Source organism: Petaurus breviceps, unplaced genomic scaffold (assembly GCF_028583685.1).
Source record: "Petaurus breviceps papuanus isolate PSGF00001 unplaced genomic scaffold, PetGlider_PUasm1.0 189, whole genome shotgun sequence".
Classification (NCBI taxonomy): domain Eukaryota; kingdom Metazoa; phylum Chordata; class Mammalia; order Diprotodontia; family Petauridae; genus Petaurus; species Petaurus breviceps.
This window is the reverse complement of record NW_027185809.1, coordinates 19,004,783-19,023,354: the sequence shown is the minus strand read 5'-3', so window position 1 is coordinate 19,023,354 and position 18,572 is coordinate 19,004,783. Positions and strand designations below refer to the sequence as shown.

Sequence of the window (18,572 nt, the reverse complement as noted above, 5' to 3'; positions counted from 1 at the left end):
CTATGTTATGGTGGCGATTCCTTTCCAATTTGGGATTGTGGGATTCAAACCTAACCTATACCTGAGCAAGAATCTTTTCTACAATATACCAGGCAGTTGCCTACCTTTTACCAGAAAACCTTTAGGCATAGTGAAACTACTACTTCCCCAAACAGCACATTCTACTTTTAAAAATACCTAACTGTTTGGAAGCAAAACTAATGCAGCCAAGATTAGAAGGGAAGCAGGAAACTGGTGGGGAAATTTTTTAAAACAAGTTTCTCTTTAAAAGGGTTCATTTCTCAAATATATAGAAAAATTAGTTAAAATTATAAGAATGAGTGATTCTCCAATTGATAAAATGGTCAAAGGTATGAATAGTCAGTTTTAAGAGGAAATCAGAGCTATCTATAATCATATGAAAAATGCTTTAAATCACTATTAATTAGAGAAATGCAAATTAAAACAACTCTGAGGTACCACCCCATATGTATCAGACTGGCTGATATGACAGAAAAGGAAATGTTAGAAGGGAATGTGGAAAAACTGGGATACTAATGAACTACTGGTGGAGTTGTGAACTGATCTAACCATTCTGGTAAGAGGGAATTATGTCCAAAGGGCTATATGATATGAAAGGATATGATAATTCATACCCTTTGACCCAGCAATACTACTACTAGATCTGTATCTCAAAGAGATAAAAGAAACAGGAAAAGGTCCTAAAGTACCAAAATATTTATAGCAGATTTTTTGTGGTGGCAAAGAATTGGAAAGTGAAGGGATGTCCATCAATCGGAGACTGGCTAAAGCTGTGGTATGTGATTGTGACAGAATACTATCATGCTATAAGAAATGACAAGCAGAATGATTTCAGAAAAACCTGGGAAGACTTATATGAACTGATGCAAAGTAAAGTGAGCAGAGCCAGGAAATCATTGTACACAGTAACAGCAATGGCATATCAGCTGTGAATGACTTGGCTATTCTCAGCAATACAATGATACAAGACAATTCTGAAGGGCTTATGATGAAAAATACTATCCACTTCCAGAGAAAGAACTGATGGGGTCTAAACACAGACTAGCATACTTTTTTACTTACTTTGTTTTTCTTGCTTCTTTTTTTGGTCTGTGTTCTCTTTTGTAACATGGCTAATATAGAAATATGCTTTGCATGACTGTGCATGTATAATCTTTATGAAAGTACTTGCCTTCTCAAGGAGGGAGAAGGGAAAGGTGGGAGGGAGAGAACCTGGAACTCAAAAATTATTTTTAAAAAGAACATTAAAAATTGTTTTACATGTAATTGGGGAAAAAAAAAAACAAAATAAAAATATTCTTAAACAATCCCAACCTTTTCCTAGAACCAGAGAGGGAGAAGAAAAAAGTGTCCCTAACCCAATACATTGTTTAGCACAAATGTTCTCCCAGTGATACTATACGAATACATCTTCCCAAGAATCAAAGTCATGGACAACTGAGAGATTAATGGCAGATAAGGTAGATTGTAGTAAATTTCTAAGGATTTAAGAACTGGCATTAAAGATGTGTTTGAGAAAAACATATGATTGGAAAAGGAAGTTATATAGCATAAATGGACAGTTTGGGTCCTGTATTGATATCAATGAAAGGCAATAAGACCCAGAGGAAGGCCTTCAGTACACTGGGCAGATCCTCTGTAACAGATATAGGAGAACATGACTCAGAATCACGTAGGCTGAGAAAGCATGAATGTGCTGCAGTATACATATATGGAGGAAAAAGCCATGTTAAATTATAATTTTAACATTTATATAATGCTTTCAAGTTACTAAGTACTTTGTCATACATCATCCCAACTGATTTTATTGACCTCGTGAAGTTGATAGGGTATATTATTTTCATAATCACTACTTTAAGAGAGAAGTTATTACTGAAATACCAAAAATAATTAATCTTTGTTAATTCTTGCATTTGCCTTTCCACACATGGATCCTGAGTACCGTATTAAGTCAAGTATTAGGCTGACTGGCTTTTATGGTTAACTTTGGCCTTTTGTTTTGTTTTGCTATTTTAATTTTCCATTTTTAAAATCTGTTGAAGTTGATGATGGGGTAAAAGCATGAATTTTTGAAAGAAGCAAAAACTGTTATTTACACTATTTTTCTAGAAAAATTTCTAGAGAGGGTTTCTTATATATACCTATGGAAAGCAATGAATGTAGGTACAAAGGAGTTGGGAATAGCATGATTAAGTAGCATGATTAAAGAATTGAGTAAGGTAAAGTTTTTCATTTATTTCCAAGACTGGCTTAACCAAATGTTTAAAAGATATCAATGAAACTGGCTAGATTTGAGATTATTAAAAAATATTTATTTCAGGACACATACACACTGTGATTTTTCAGTCATTTCAGTTGTGTCTCACTCTTTGTGACCTCATTTGGAGTTTTCTTGGCAGAGGTACTAGAATGGTTTGCCATTTCCTTCTCCAGTTCACTTTACAGACAAGGGAACTAAGGTAAATAGAATTAAGTGACCTTCCCAGGGTCACATAGCTAGTAAGTGTCTGAGGCTGGATTTGAACTCACTTCCTGACTTCAGGCCTGGCACTGTATCCATTAACACAAGCAAAAAGATGTGAGCACCGCTTTAAGATCTGAATTATCACTTAAAAACTACAACCTCCATAGTAGAAATCTTTTGCCATGTGTAGTGGATAGATCATGTTATTACAGTGGAATCTTGTTACTAACATAGTGAATGGAACTCTGTACTGGAAGTCAGAAGACCTAGACGCTAGTCCCAGCTCTGTCAGCTTTGTTACTACCTTCTGTGTGGCCCTGGGTATGTGGCTCAACTTCTCCAGGCTTCTGTTTCCTTAAGTTTAAAATGAGGTTGGTTAGACTAGATCTAAAATTCTGCAAATAAGTAATTAGTATTATGAGATATTTTTATAAGTTATTGTTCCATCATTAGAGATGCACTAGAATACACAGAAGAAATTATTTCATCTGCCAGTATTAACCAAATCTATGATACAGTGAGGCAGCTTTTGATGGGGGTTTTAGTGAGAATGTATTTCTCAATGTTAGGTAGTTTGTTTTTTGAAACAGCAAATGAAAATCAAAGTTTTCATCCTTAGAAAGATCATCCTATAAGATATAATGATACATTTTACTGTTAAAGCTTGATACTGCAATACCTCTTCTTTAAAATTTAGGCAAGGACATATAAAGCAGAGGTGACATTCTACACAGGTACTTTATGAGGGAAAAAGCTGGTTATAAAAAGAAAAGCGTTTATGAAGAATGAAAAAGGGAGTATAGCAGGGCAAATGAGATAATCAAGATTTTTAAAATCAACTGTCTGGAGAAGAGTTTGTCCATATTCTTAAGTATGTCTATTTGGAACCAAATTTATCTAATCTGTGGATTCCTTAAACTTATCGCTGCATAACTAGTTTGAAGCTGAAAACCATCCTATTCAAAATACATTTTAAACACATTTTATAGATTCTGCAAGAATAAAAAGTAGTTCGGCAAACGAAACTAGAGATCCAGAAGTAAAATGTTTTTTGCCTGTAAGCAAATAACAACCACACCCCTTTAAAAACACAATTCCCAAGTCTACAGTATTCACTCAACTCTAAGTGCATTTTCAGTCTGAACTATATTTGTAGTATGCTTTGTAGAAATACATTGTGACAGAAAAGAAAGACCGCATCTTAATTCATTTTATGGGCTGGGTTATACACTGTTTGGGGCTTAACTACACACACCAATTACCTTGAGAGTTGGGGTGATTTATGTGTCCTATATAAACTTAAACTAGGATCAGAAATTTGAGTAAGAGCATCTCAACAAGCAGCCCATTAACTCGTTAAGAACTGTTCGATTCTCTGAGATCTAGGGGAAGATTTGTTCTTTTGATGTGGGGAACTAGAATAATTACGTATGGACTGGCTGTGAAACATGCAAACCTGTGGGAAGGAGGGTATTTGGAAGGGGGCTTATCAAAACTCAATGGGCAAGTAAGCAACTTAACGGGGCCACTTTCAACTAAACTCCCCAGCCTCCTCCACCCCCACCCCCGCCTTTCCGGATTCCTTCAGTCTTCCAGGCTCAAGTCCCAGCTCCTTCAAGAAGCTCTCCCTAGTCCTCAATCTTAATGCCTTCCCCCAGAGACCACCTCCAATTTATCCGATAAAGATCTTTTTTTTCTTGCGGTTTTTCCTCCACGAGACAGAGAGCTCTTAGAGAGCAGGGATTGTTTTTTTTTTTTTACTTTTTTCTCTGTACCCCCAGCACCGAGCTCGGTGCCTGGCATATCACTTTAATGAATGCTCTAGTTGACTGACCTCTCAGTTCAACCTCAACCATCCGTCTGCATGCCAATCGGCCCCCAGGCACTGTCCTTCCAGGTAGGCAGAAGGAGATGGGAGGGCAAGGTAAGAGAAGGTACCGGACGGGAAGAGGAGGGACAGGGATGGGCACGCTTACCTGCCAGCGGCCGTAAGTGAGGAGGACAAGGGTGAGGGGAATGGCTGTGCCAGACATGGCATGGGTGGAGGGCATGCTGTACTCCGAGTTATAGAAAACCTCCAGCTTGACCACGGGTGGCGAGGCGGGCCGGGGCCATCGAATGACGTCCTTGGCACACTGGCCCAGGTACATGACCAGGACCCACAGGATCACGAGCCTCCGGCCCACCAGGGCATCCAGGTTCCAGATCCAGAACGGGAAGAAGGTGATGTAGAAGAACTCGTTGCCCAGCTCGGTGCCGAAGGAGAACAGATAGAAGAGGAGCCAGTTCCGAACCCCGAACGCTTCCCCTTCCTCTCCGGTGAGGGAGTTGCGCCGCAGCCCCTGCGCTCTGTTCGGGAGGGTCGCCTGGCTCTCGCGCCCCCCCGCCGGGGCCGGCTCCCCATTCCTCACCCCGTTCCTGACGCCGCGGCGTCGGAGCTTGCCCCCGCCGCCCTCCGGCACGGCCGCCCGGTCGGGATTGCGGCCGCCCCTCTCCTCCGGGGCCGTCGCGTCTGCCCCAGCCAGCCGCGGCTCTTCCACCCCGCAGAGCCGCTGGAAGCTGGCCACTTTCTGCGGGTCCCGCAGGCAGAGCAGCAGCGCGGCCAGGCGCTGCCTCAGCGACATGATAACGGCAACCCCCGGAGCTCTCGGCGCTGCCTGGCCGCGCTGCCCGGGGGTGGGGTGAGGACACGGTCCGGGCGCCACGGAAGCGCGAGCCCGAGCGGCCCCGGGGCCTCCCCCTCTCCGCTCAGTTCCGCTGTGTGACGCCCGCCCCGCCCCCGCCTCGTCTACTCGGCCCCGGACGCGGCTGCTAAGCCCGCACCCGCGCGCGCGCCTCCCGACCGAGAGGGCGGGGGCGCGGAAGGGGCGGAGGGCGTTCCCGCGCTGCGATTGGGGGAGGGGATGAGGGGAAAGGCGCTTTGGCTGCTGTCTGTTTATTATTATTATTGTGATGATGCTGCTGCTGCTGCTGCACTTCCGAGCCCCAGAAGGCCACGCGAGGCCCGGCGCGATGTAATTGACCATACCGCACCGCGGGAATTTGTTTCGAAAAGTAACTGTTATCCCTTCTCCTTTCCCGGTGTCGCTCCCGGCCCTCCAGCCCACGCTCACGGGGTTCGTTGGTTTCATTTTGTAGGAGGCTTGAGGAGCCCCAGCAACCTTGGTGCCAGGTGGGGGATGCCGACGGAACCTTTCCCCGATCTTACTGGCAGAACTGAGAAGCGGACCCCGCGTGCACCTGCCATATAAAGAGGTGACATGCCGTGCTGATGAAACCAGTGGTGGGACTCGGGAATTTACTGCACGGGGTGGGAGTGGGGATGGAGAACTTCATTTCAAGAAAAGGAGCTTGTGAAAGTCTAAGTACCTTTGGCCAGATGAGGCAAGTTTAAGGCGTGCTTTGTTTCATGGCACTGGCCAGTTGACCCTGACTGGAACATATGATTAACGTACGATTTTCCATTCAAAAATTAATTTAGTCAAAGGCACTGCAGTGATAACAGCCTGTATGTGGCACAAAGTGCTTTATCACTTTTCATTTCATTTGCTCCAACAGCCCTGCGAAGTTGAAGCTGAATATTAACTGCCGTTTACAGATGAGGAAACTGAGGGTAAATCACTTGCCCAAGGTCAAATCGCCAGTAAATATCTGAGGCAGGATTTGAACTCGAATTTCCCTGACCCTATCCACTGGGCCACCTAGCTGCAATGAAGATACGCAGTATATGACTGAAAGCTTCGAATAGATTTTTGCATTTGCTAACTCTCTTTCAGAGACTATGATCATTTTTACTTGAAAATCCCCCGTCTTCTAAAATCCCAGAATATTAGTTCTCTTGCTTTAGTTGAGTTGTGAGGAAAGCATTTACCTGGAAAGGACCAATCTTTAGTCTGAGCTCTGCTATTAACTGGCAATGTTATCTTGGGTAAGTCACTGAGCTTTTCTGGGCCTCAGTGCCATCATTTGTAAAACATTGAATGCATGTAATATTTTAAGTTACAATTAAACAGAGACAATCTGAATCCATCCATTTCATAACCATAAGGAGGTTTGAGTGAACAATCCTAAGAGGCAAACAGAGAAAACAACTTATTTATAATGCTCAAGAAGTATAAAAGGCCTATAAAAAATGAAAAGGTTGGAATTGATAATCTCTGAAATTTCTTCTACAACTCATTTGGAGAGATTTCCCTCTTTCTTCCCTTCCAAAAATACAAAAATCTGATACTAATTCACCCAGCAAATACCGGAATAGTCCAATTTCAACGAGAAAATATTGCCTTTGTAATTCAGTGGAATTAATGAAATATAGAATAAAGATATGTAAAGACAAAAAAGAAGCTATAAAGATAGGAGGGAAATTGTACTGTAAATTGTAAATGAGGCAGTAAGAGAGTAGGATCACTAGAGATGAGTGGGAGTAGTTATGCCTCCAGGGTAGGCCACCTTGGATTGAGGCCAGGAGGCCAGAGGATTTTTTCTGGACTAATTTACAAGTTATGGGACCCTCACTTAACTCTGACTCAGTTTCCTCATCTGCAAAATGAGCTAGAAAAGGAAATGGCAAACCACTCTAGTATCTTTTGCCAAGAAAATTCCAAATACGGCCACAAAGAGCTGGACAGGATTGGATACATGAAACAAGTTATGCCTGACTTCATGAAGCAGATTAACTTGTGGACTAACATTTGAAGAAGAAAAAGAAGAAAATAAATTTGGTTGTGAGGAAAGGAAGGGCCCTTTAGACAAGGCCTTTCTTTTCAAATTTTGCCCAAGAAATTCTGGATCACATGCACTTTTTAAGACCAAAGATGATTGGGAAATAGGGAAAGACTTAACTTAACTGACCTGTTCTGTCTCATAGGGCTAAATTCAAGTTCTTTTTGCACAAGCAGATTTTTTCCAGAATGTAATGTTCTCTTTGAAGTTAATGGGGGCAGAAAATGAGGGGGGAATGAGTATCAGGACCTATGAGTTTATTGAAGAGGAAAAATTACAAACTCTGTACTTTCGATTTGCTTGACAAAGCTTGAAGTGCCTTTTGGTACCATAAATATTTGTAAATAATGATGACAAAATTTTAACTATAAATAGCAGGAAGCCTGGGGAAAGGAACAAGGACTATTACTTTTTTTCATATTGACCTGTTCATAACAAATTTATATTACAATTTAATTGAAATTGAAATATATTATTGGATTCAAATACATACAGTTCTGTGATAGGCATTTTTTTCAAGGATGAATTAATTTTATATTATTATTATTTTTAAAGCAATCGGGGTTAAGTAACTTGCTCAAGGTTACACGGCCAGTTATTTCTGGGTGTGGTGCTAAGTATCTGAGCCCAGATTTGATCCAGGTCATCTCAACACTGGAGCCGGTGCTCTTACTTGCTGAGCCACCTGGCCGCCCCGATTTTATATTATTTTTAAAAGCAATTTTGTTTCCAAGTAATTTACGTTTGATTTGGAGACATCCTTTGTGGAGAGATCCTAAGACTAAATGGATTTAAGTGTATTGGTCAGAAGGGCTATATACCTACCGTGTTTTCCCGATAATAAGACACTGTCTTATTAATTTTTTTTGGACAGAAAAACACCAGAGGGCTTATTTTCAGGGGAGGGCTTATTTTAATGAACATTGACAGCAATTTTAATAAACAGGTAAATGTGAACAAAAAAATGTACCTTTATTCAATAAGCAAATCACTGGGGAAGAACAGGATGATGCGCTCACTGCTGCAGCTCTGATTGGATGCAGCTCAGAGCGCGGCGTGCGTTTCACCCGGGGGAGGGGGGGACGGTGCATACAGAGGGTACCGTAATGTAGCGTGTAGCGCAGGGGATCACCTTCACTACAGTAGCAATCTCAATAGGGCTTATTTTAGAGGAATCTTACACAGTAAAGGGAGGGCTTATTTTTGGGATAGGTCTTATTATAGGGGAAACACGGTACTATTCAGAGGTCTACAACTAGTTGGTTAAATAACCTTTCACTAGTTGAAATGAATACTGTAGTGCTAAAAAAAAAGTATTATTTTTGTTGTTATTATTTTGAGTTCTCTGTGGATATTATTTGAAAACAAATGGCAAGCATAAAGAAATGCAACACTTTTGGCCTTGAACATTTTTTCTTAGGAAAGTAACTTAAAAAAAACTAAAACATAAACTTATCTCACTTGACCTTTGAAGATCACTCTCTGGACTACTACTGTACAACCATTTTTGCAAAATGAACTTAAGGAGTACTTTAGAAATATGCCTTTAAAGAACCACTAAAGTAATTCATAGGAAGTTAAAAAAGACATTATTCAATAGGAAAATATAAATATGCAATTTAAATAGTGTGAAGTTTAGTATTAATCTGTTACCTGCTGCACAACAGGGAAACCTATCCTGTGGTGGATAAATTTTCTTTTGTAATTGTGTCATTTGCAGTCAAATCCAACTCTTTGTGATCCCATTTGGTGGTTTTCCTGGCAAAGATACTAGAGTGGTTTACCATTTCCTTCTCTAGCTCATTTTACCGATGAGGAAACTGAGGCAAACAGGGTTAAGTACATTGTCCAGGGTCACACAGCTAGAAAGTATCTGAGTTCACATTTGAAACCATGGCTTCCTGACTCCAGGACCAGCACTCTATCCATTGCACCAGCTAACTGTTCATGAACTTTCTACTCTGAAAATAATCCACTTCTATTCCCAGAATTTTTAAAAAGATAGTTGTCAATGCCTACAATATTTGGGGATTAAAAGTATTTATGAACAAATAAAAAAAGATAATAGCTTGCATTTACATAGTACTTCAATGATGAAAAAGCATTCTGTATACCTTATCATTTATTTTTGGAAGACCATACCTATATCTACAAATTTAGTTAATAACAGTATTTTGATCCCAGTCCTTTGATTATATTTTTACATTATGTTTCAAGATTTAGGATCACCCTCTGAATTTTCTAATGACAGGTTATTTTAAAATTGTCTTAATACAAAACATAGGTAAACTTGGGAGAAATTTGCCTATAAATTTAGGATTAATGGGAAAGGACTAAATAACTGTTAAAACAGTCCAAAGTTTTATAATTCTCATAAAATTTCTCTCCTTTAAGAATACTGTATTTTTATTTAAGCTCCATCCTTATAACAGCCTTCTTCCAGAGACAGATTCTATAAAGAAAATGGTCAAAACGGTGTATAGACTCATAAAGTGTCCCCCTCACTTGTGTCACTCCTGTCCAATACACAGAGAAACAACTAAGGAGCTGCTTCATTACCTAACACGTCATTAAAATCCTCCTTCATTCCTGTTCCACTCACAGCTTCCTGTTTTTCTTTGGAATTGCTTTTCCCTTCATCCTTTTCATCTTTATCACTCTCTGTCCAAGCTCCACCAAACTTCTTTTAAAACCCTGGCCATACTATTCTTTTTTTTTTTTTTTAAAGCAGTTGGGGTTAAGTAACTTGCTCAAGGTTACACGGCCAGTTATTTTGTGTGGGTGTTAAGTATCTGAGGCCGGAACCAATCCCAGGTCTCCCAACGCTGGGGCCGGCGCTCTTACTCACTGCTCCACCTGGCCGCCCCTGGTCATACTATTCTTCATGAAGAAAAGAAATGAACAAGCTCATTTTGTTTTAATATTGCCTTTTATATATTATTGTACAGATTTAAAGAAATGTATCCTTGTCACAAGCCTTCACATAAAAGTATCCTAAAAGTCTTAGTGCTTTTTGTTGCTTAAAACTACCCTCAGACTTTTAGTACACCCTGAATTACTAGAAAGATTTGAAGACAGACTTGAAGAGTTGCAAGTAATCCTTTTCTTCCAGCTGATGCTAATAAGCTTACACCCATAGTTAACCAGAGTTAACCTTTATAGCATCCTTTGAAAAGGATAAACAAACTAGTTTCCTTCAAAGTTGAGCTTAGGTCCCCCATCTACTTGATGATTTTTCTGACCCCTTCATCTGCTAATGTCTCCCTCACAAATTACTTTGTATGAGTGCTATATATACTTATATATGTGCATGCTATTTCCTTCAATAGAATGTAAATTCCTTGAGGGGAAGGACTTTTATTTTTCGTCTTTGTATCTCTGTAGTCTAGCATGGTGGGCTGGCACACAGTAAATGCTTGTTGATGTATGATAAATTGATTAATTCTGCTAGGGCCTGAAATCTATTTTTATCTAATTTATTCAGTCTGATTAGGAATTAGTTTCCAGTCTTTGCATTTCTGATGATGATACACTAAAACTCGAATTAACTTGGATCTTTCAACAATGGAATACTCCATTTTTTGTTTGTTTGTTTTAAGTCTTGTTAAAATATTTCTATACTGAAAGGAGTTTGTGTTATCAGCATGGCATTCGCTCAGTCAGCACAGAATACAGTCTACCCAGGCCTCCCCATCTTAATAATCTTCCACAAATGGCCCACTTATTTTAGTAAAGGACTCTTAGAGCTTTTCACATTTTGTGGAGAACAGCACCATAGTAAGGCTGTTTGTTGGATTATTCTTTATTCTTGCCACACTCTCCTTACATTTACTTGATGATGCTTTATGTTACTTTTTGTTAGAAAAAATTCCAAAATGTATTAGTTGACTTTTCTAGTTATTAAGTGCTGTCTGGTAAACCTAACTGAATTATTTCTCTAGTACTTGAGAACTTTCAGTGCCTTGGTGATAGCAATGGGAACAAAGAATCAGAATTTTTTGGAATTAGAAGGAATCTTAAAAATCATTTCAGTCAACCCTACCATCATACTTCAGTGTTCACTATAGGGCATCCTGTAATGTTATAATAATATTATAATAATTCTATCATGTAATTTTGTAATAATACTATTTTTTTATATCACAGGATAGATGACTTGGAGTCATCTTTCATCATTTCACCCTCCTACACAAAAATCTACTTCAGCTTGCTATTTCTTATTACATCAAATCCAAACTCCTCTAACTGGTTTTCAAGGCTCTCTACAATCTAGTCCCACCCTAGCCAAACTTATTTCATACATTACCTAACATGTATCCTATACTCCAACCAGGCTGGTCTAGATCATAGATAATAGAACAGTGTCATTAAAAGAACCTTAAAAGTTATCTAGACAAATCCCTATTCTACAGAAACTGAGGCCCATGGATGTGGAACAATTTGCCCCAGACCACATCATTAATAAGGGATAGAGGTCTCCTGACTTCTTGCCCAATGGACTTTCTACCACATACCCATTCATGCTCAGTGCCTTTGCTGAGGCGACTCTCTCTCACACCCTTTTGCATGAAATATCCTATCTTTTATCCTCCTAAATGTCACTCATCTCTCAAGAATCAGGTCAAGTCCCACAAAGTCTCCCACGAAATATTCTCTTACAGTCCTAGTCCATGTTAATCTCTCTCTTCTTTGAATGCCTATTGTGATTAAAGTGCTAAATTGAGTCTCAGTAACTAAACTGTCATCTGTTTTCATAATTTTTTTTTCTCTTCAACTATATTTTAAGCTCCTTGTAGCCCAGGACCAGTTCTTGTTTTGTATCCCTCATTTGGCCCTACACAGTGCTAGGAACAAAGTAGCTTTAGGATAAAAGTTCAATTGATTATAGAAGAGTTCATAATAGGTGTTTTTAAAAAATATTTTTAAAATATTAAATGTTTTGAGTCCCAGGATTGGAACCTTCAGTTCTAGTGAGGTGTAGCAGCAAGCACCCCAAGCGTCCTCAGGGTTTGCTGCCAGCACAGGTTCTTGGATCTGCTTTGTTAAAGGAAAGCAACTCAAAATGGGTTAACAAGCTTACTTTAATCAGTCAGACATATATCGTTTACCTTGTTCAGGGGAAAATGGTCAGCACCCCGAACTTCAAAGTATACAGGCAGAATTATCAAGACAGAAACAGATCAAGTAGACAGATTTCCAAACTATCCAACCATTACATCCATACCCAGTCAACATCTGGGTTTCAACATCTGGGTTTTTCAAAGCCGGGGGGCTCTGGACAACGGCTTCCCAGAATCCAGATCAAATCACAGAACACTTCTCAAAGTGAGCCCCCAAAACAAAGCCTCACAACAGGGCTTATATAGCCTTCTCCTGGCTCAGAGAATGTAACAACCTTTTGGACCCACTGGCCAATCAAGAAGTATTTACTGAAAAACAAGCCTCCCACCCCAGGCTTCAGGTGTACTTTAGCCTAGGGCAGGGAAGATCTTCCAAATTTACATTCCCATTACATGAGGAGAGTTAGAATGCATAACAAGAGGTGCTTGGGAAGTGACTCATTTGTTCTGGTACAGTATAAAAGCATTTATATCTTCAGTACACCTAGTGGGCACTCATGGTTTGCCAGGTTTAGTGATCAGTGCCATCTGCACTAAACCATTTCCAGCAAGTGGGGTGTTGGCATCTTTGATTTTTTCTACAGTATCTATCCTTGTTGTGGTACTGGGGCATGAATGTCATGTTTTTCATTGTGACAGTTCTGAATAAGGCCAGGCCATGACCTTATTCCGTACCACTTATTTGGTGCTAATCCATTCAGGAGTATTGTGAGAGCTGAAAGAGCCAATGTTTCAGAGTTCATTCCAGACCTTCACAGATACTTTAATGGTTTCAGGGCACATAGTGTCTACATGGTATATCACCCTGGCTGGCATTCTCTTACTTTTCCGTTCCCTCTGTTCTCCACCTTCATTTTATGATCTTTATGAACTATGACTATGGGTTGGGTTTTGAGGGAATTATCATCATTAGTAATAGTAAATGATAGGAACAGGGACTGAATCTGTGGTTTCATTGTCATAGAGATTTCCTGATCAGAAAACTTCCCTCTCTGCAACTTACAGAGAACTGTGTAGAACACTGAGAGTTTTAAGTGATTTCCCCAATGTTATATGCTATGATTCAGTTGTTTCAGTTATGCCTAACGCTTCATGACCCGGTTTGGGGTTCTCTTGGCAAAGATACTGGATTAGTTTGCCATTTCCTTCTCCAGTTCATCTTACAGATGAAGAAACTGAGACCAACAGAGTTAAGTGACTTGCCTAGGGTTGCATGGCTAGTCAGTGTCTGAGGTAGAATTTGAACTCAGGTCTTCCTTACTCAAGACCTGGCAATCTATCCACTGTGCCATTTAGCTGCTCAAGATTACATAGTTAGAATGTTTTAGAGGCAGAACTTGGCTTTGAGGCCAGTTTTCTATCCTTCATGTCATGATGCCTAAACCATTACTTGTTCATGGCTTCATCGAACTTCTTAGAGATTCTTAGTTCAAAGTTTCCACTTTATGATACAAAACATTCAGCTGACCTCTTATAAATATCTGTCCCTAATTCTGGACTTTTTATCTTTTAGTAAAGACACATTTTAGAACATATGAGATTCCTAGCAAACAGTAATGGTTTTAGCATAAGTGTTCTTTGGATGTTAATCTTAGACCAGCTTTAATATAATTTTACATTCCTAACTAGATTTCCTGTCTTGCCTGCAAAGAGACAGGAAATCTAGTTAGGAATGTAAAATTATATGAAAGATTGCACACACACACACAACTCTGTAAGTTTTAAAATTTATTTAGAATATAATCATTCAATTTCTATCTAAACTAGATTCATGGCATTTCACTGCCCAGGGCTGGTCATGTGATAAGAATGGCTACTGAATGGCTGCCAGGATGCTCTCAGTTGTCACTGAAGGGTAAACTGTCTTTAGAATTGTCATGCCCAATGTGAGCAGTTAATATGCTTCAAATCTGTCATCTTTAGTACCATTGTGTTATGTTCCTAATTCAGTAGCAAGGTGAGGTAAAGAATAATCTTAGGGGGCAGCTAGGTGGCCCAGTGAACAGAGCACCAACCCCAAAGTTGGGAGGGCCCAGGACCGGTTCCTGCGTCAGACACTTAATACCCACACCCACCCACCCACACACACACACACACACACACACACACAACTGGCCATGTAACCCTTGAGCAAGTTACTTAACCCCAATTGCTTTAAAAAAAAGAGTAATCTTAGATTTTCTTAAATTAGAAGGAGAAAAAAGCTATTATAATAGCTATAAAGTTAAGGGACAAGTATAACAGCAACAGGAACAACTAAACATCCATGTTGAAAATTAATAGCAGATTCATGATTCGTATATAATTGATTATGGAATAAATATTTGTTTATCTTTAACCTGCCTTATGAATACTTTACTCTCCAAAGGGAGAAAGTAATATTTTGTTTTGGTCATTCCCAAAGGCAGAATTATGACCATGGTCTTCTTTGTTCCAAGTCCATATTCTATCCTCTATTTCTCAATTCTACTTTGATATGTGTCAATTGGTATTCTTGTATCTTTTTATTAATATATTGATGAAACTAACTTCACATTTTTCATTTTTAATGTTAAGGAGGGCATCTGTGATGTAATAATGATTTATATTTGTAGAGCACTTCAAAGTTTATAAAATGCTTTCTTCATGTCCACCATATGAAATAGATAGCACAAGTACTATTCTCATTTTTCAGATGCTAAAACTGAGGCGTGGAGAATTAAAGTGACTTGCCCAAGGTCACAGAGACAGTAAGTGACAGAAATAAGATTTAAATACAAGTCTTTAAACTCTGTTAGCATGGGATAGTGGGAGGGGTGCTGGATATGGAGTCTAGATAGTTAGGTTTGCATTTTGGCTCTGACTGCTGTGTGATCATGTGGAAGTAACTTTCCCACTCCAAGCCTTAGTTTCCTCATCTGTTAGAAACACAACTATGCTATCTATATACTCTCTACCTCACAAAGTTATTGTGAGAATCAAAAAGAAAATGTAGAAAATGCTTTGAATATTGTAAAGTTTTATATGCGAGGCTTTTTATTTTAAAAATTTAATAATGATTATTACAATTTGTTGGAATGATGATTTTGCTAAAGGACTTTAATTGAAATAGAAGTTAAATAGATTTGTAGTATAGAGTTTTAAGAAAACTAGAATGTAAATAGAATTATATTCATAATCAGAAAAAATGTTCTTGTGCAAGTGCAAGATCAGAATATCACAAAGACAGATTTTCTGCATGTTTTACAGCCATTCCTTAAACTACATAATCCCCACATAGTTCACAAATGCATACTTATAGATAGTAGGTGGGGGTAGGAGTGCACTGGCCTTAGATCAAACTGACTCCAGAGAACCAATTGTTCAATTTTCAACGTGACCCTTTAAAACTTGGAAATCTTCAAATATTTCAAACCAGGGTTTGATTTATTGTCTTATTGATTGTCTAGGCTTAAGTAAGTGATGGAGAAAATGTTAATAGTGTAGATTAAAATTTAAAAGTTTATTGAGTGTTTTCTCCCCCCCCCCCCATCGACAAGGTTGTTAAACATGTACCAGCATGCCCCTGTTTCCAAATGATTAGAATTTGGAATACACTTGTTGGGGGTACTATAGGAGATCTTCCTCTTTGGGTATGGGTTGGACTAGATGACTTCTGAGATTGTGTAACCAATTCTGAGATTCTGTGAAAAGCAATACTTTGTTCAGGCAGTTATATAAAAGATATATGAAGAACTCTTCATGTGGAAACCCCCTCCATGAATACAATTCACAATGTATCTACAGCCTAGTAGATAAGTCCTACGGACTTACTTGCAGTAAAATGTACATCATGATCGACAGAATACAGTGTATTTAAGCAAGTGCTATTGTAAGTGCCATATTGTGACTTGCTCATGGTCATTCATCTGGTAATTGGCAAAGGCAAAATTTAAATCAAGGTCTTTCTGGTTCCAAGCCCAGCACTCTCTCTACTACTCATCAGTTCTCTTGTCACATGTGTCATTTGGCATTCTTGTACTTTTTAATGAATGTATTGATGAAACTGCCTGAAAGCTTGTCTTTCAATAGACTCCAACTACAAAGTTGAATGCAATATCTATATTTCCCATTCTAGAAAGGTAATATTTCTAGGAATGATTTTTATTTTTGGACTGGGCCTAGGATTTTGAGTTGACTGTGATTTTTATGAAAGATAACATGCTACAATCACTGTCGATAAGCTAAAATATTATTACCAGAAGCATTACTTTGAATTAGAGGAGTTGTTTATTCTGAGAGTCAGTATTATTCTTAGAACAATTAAAATGTAGAGACCTGAGACTCTTTCTTTTGTAGGTGTTCTTAAATATTTTTTTTAGCTCATGATAAAAAGCAATTTCTAAAATGCTTTATTTGTTATTAATTAAAGCAAGACTTATAGTTTTGTGGCATCAGAACACAATTAGAATGTAACATAGAATTCTGTAAGTTATTGATCCAATAATTATTCAATACTAATAAATATACACATGTTTATTTTTACATACATGTTCACATATAGCTAGCAAATAGTCTCTGTATTCAAGAAGTTTCTCATCTAGATCAATATCTAAGGAAAACACTAGCTCTCTCTTCAGGCATTCAGAGTTGAGGAATCCAACAATAATCTGACCATAGAGATTTTGTAGTTCCAGTTTTATTGAATCAATGTGTCAATGAGAACATTTCCTAGAATAAGTATAGGCATCCAATCTTCTGTGATTAAGTGTGAAATTGTGCCCACTAAAAGTGTGGGGTGAGAAAAAATATTTTTATCATATGATGGTGCAGGGATTCCCAGAATTTCCTGACTGGTTATTTCACTTGCATAAGTAACTGTGTGGGGCTAGATATTGATTAAATGAATCAATGTAATCTACCCTGTGAGGTTGTCACTATACATACATATATATGTGCACACACACATACATACGTCTTTAAGTATAGACCTTAAACTTCTTTTAAAAATCCAAAGTTTTTATCTTCTTATAGAAAACTATTTTTATTATAGATGTCACTGAATGTCTGTGGTCCTTGAAGGGGTTTTGTTTTCTTTTTCATAATTTATTTGTTTTTAGTTTTCAACATTCATTTCCACAAGATTTCGAGTTCCAAATTTTCTCCCCATCTCTCCCCTACCCCCCACCCCAAGATGGCAAGCATACTGATTACTCCTTTCTCCAGTCTGCCCTCTCATAGATTCCCCCCATCCCTCCCCATACCCATTCCCTGAAGGAATTTTATAATAAAATTTTGTCATTTATATCAATCACAGTGACTCCTGATTATCTAAAGGAGCTGGTAATGTTGATTCAGAAAAGTAAGCCAAGCAAGCCCAGATCATTATTGAACTCTCTCTCTCTCTCTCTCTCTCTGTCTTTCTCTCTCTCTCTGTCATTTAGTCTTTCTCCATACATACATAATAGTATTATTATGTAGCTAAATATACATTAAGCTTGACTGAATAAAATATATCTAAGCAAGTGTCATGTCGACATTATTTTAAGATTAGCATGAGCATACTGGAAAAAAAATTACAAGAAAAGTTTTTCTTCCAAAATACCTTGTCTAATCTTTATTGATTTAAAACTATTTAATTTTCTCTCTGGCAAACTACGACTTGAAAAGCATCTGTGGAGTAAATGCTAGGCATTCATAATGCAGTGTTTGCTCCACACACATAAATAAAATTAATAGTTCTTTGAGTCCTAGAGTCCTTTGAAATCTTGGGATACTCAGAGGCCCCATTTCATTTCAGAACTATATTAATGTGTTCCAGCATATTCTAAGGGAGTTCTGACTGGTCTGAGATGGGCTCAGAGTATCGGGTTCAGTCCTTAAAAAGTTTCATATTTACAAGTTAAATGAGGAGTCTAGACCATTGTGAGTCATCTCATAAATATGTCTCTGATCTTGTCCTTCATCATACCTAATTTCCTAGGATCCTCTAGACCAAGTTAGAAGCATCCTGAAATCGAGCTATTCCAGATTAACACAAATCTCTTGCTGTCGGAAGAAATAAACAAGAATCCTCAGAGAAACTCTGGAGAACATACAGGCAATACAATAGTGCAAATAGCAGAAATACATGTTTTAGTGGAATTAGACTTCAAAGACATGCTGTCATTCTGTTAGTTCATCATGCTAATATAGATTAGTTTAAGCCAAGGTCACTCAATGCTAATATTTACATAAAAGCTATTTCTAGGAGTTCATGTAAGAGGACAGTGTGAGTTCCAAGCACC

At 38.6% G+C, this 18,572-nt stretch overlaps 1 protein-coding gene and 1 long non-coding RNA gene across 2 annotated transcripts in view; one reads left to right on the top strand and one right to left on the bottom strand.

Annotated features, from left to right (window-relative positions):
• SGPP1 (sphingosine-1-phosphate phosphatase 1) overlaps positions 1 to 5,234 on the bottom strand; it is a 61,491-nt gene extending 56,257 nt beyond the window's left edge. The window contains exon 1 of the mRNA XM_069092014.1: positions 4,462 to 5,234. Within this exon, the coding sequence (XP_068948115.1) occupies positions 4,462 to 5,109 (648 nt within the window). The 5' untranslated portion in view covers positions 5,110 to 5,234. The remainder of the gene's footprint in view (positions 1 to 4,461) is intronic.
• Positions 5,235 to 5,391: 157 nt separating this feature from the next.
• LOC138164325 (uncharacterized) lies at positions 5,392 to 10,654 on the top strand. Its single transcript, XR_011169027.1, has 3 exons — positions 5,392 to 5,539; positions 5,624 to 5,740; positions 6,044 to 10,654. It is a non-coding gene; the product is annotated as an uncharacterized lncRNA (long non-coding RNA).
• The last annotated feature ends 7,918 nt before the right edge of the window (positions 10,655 to 18,572 follow it).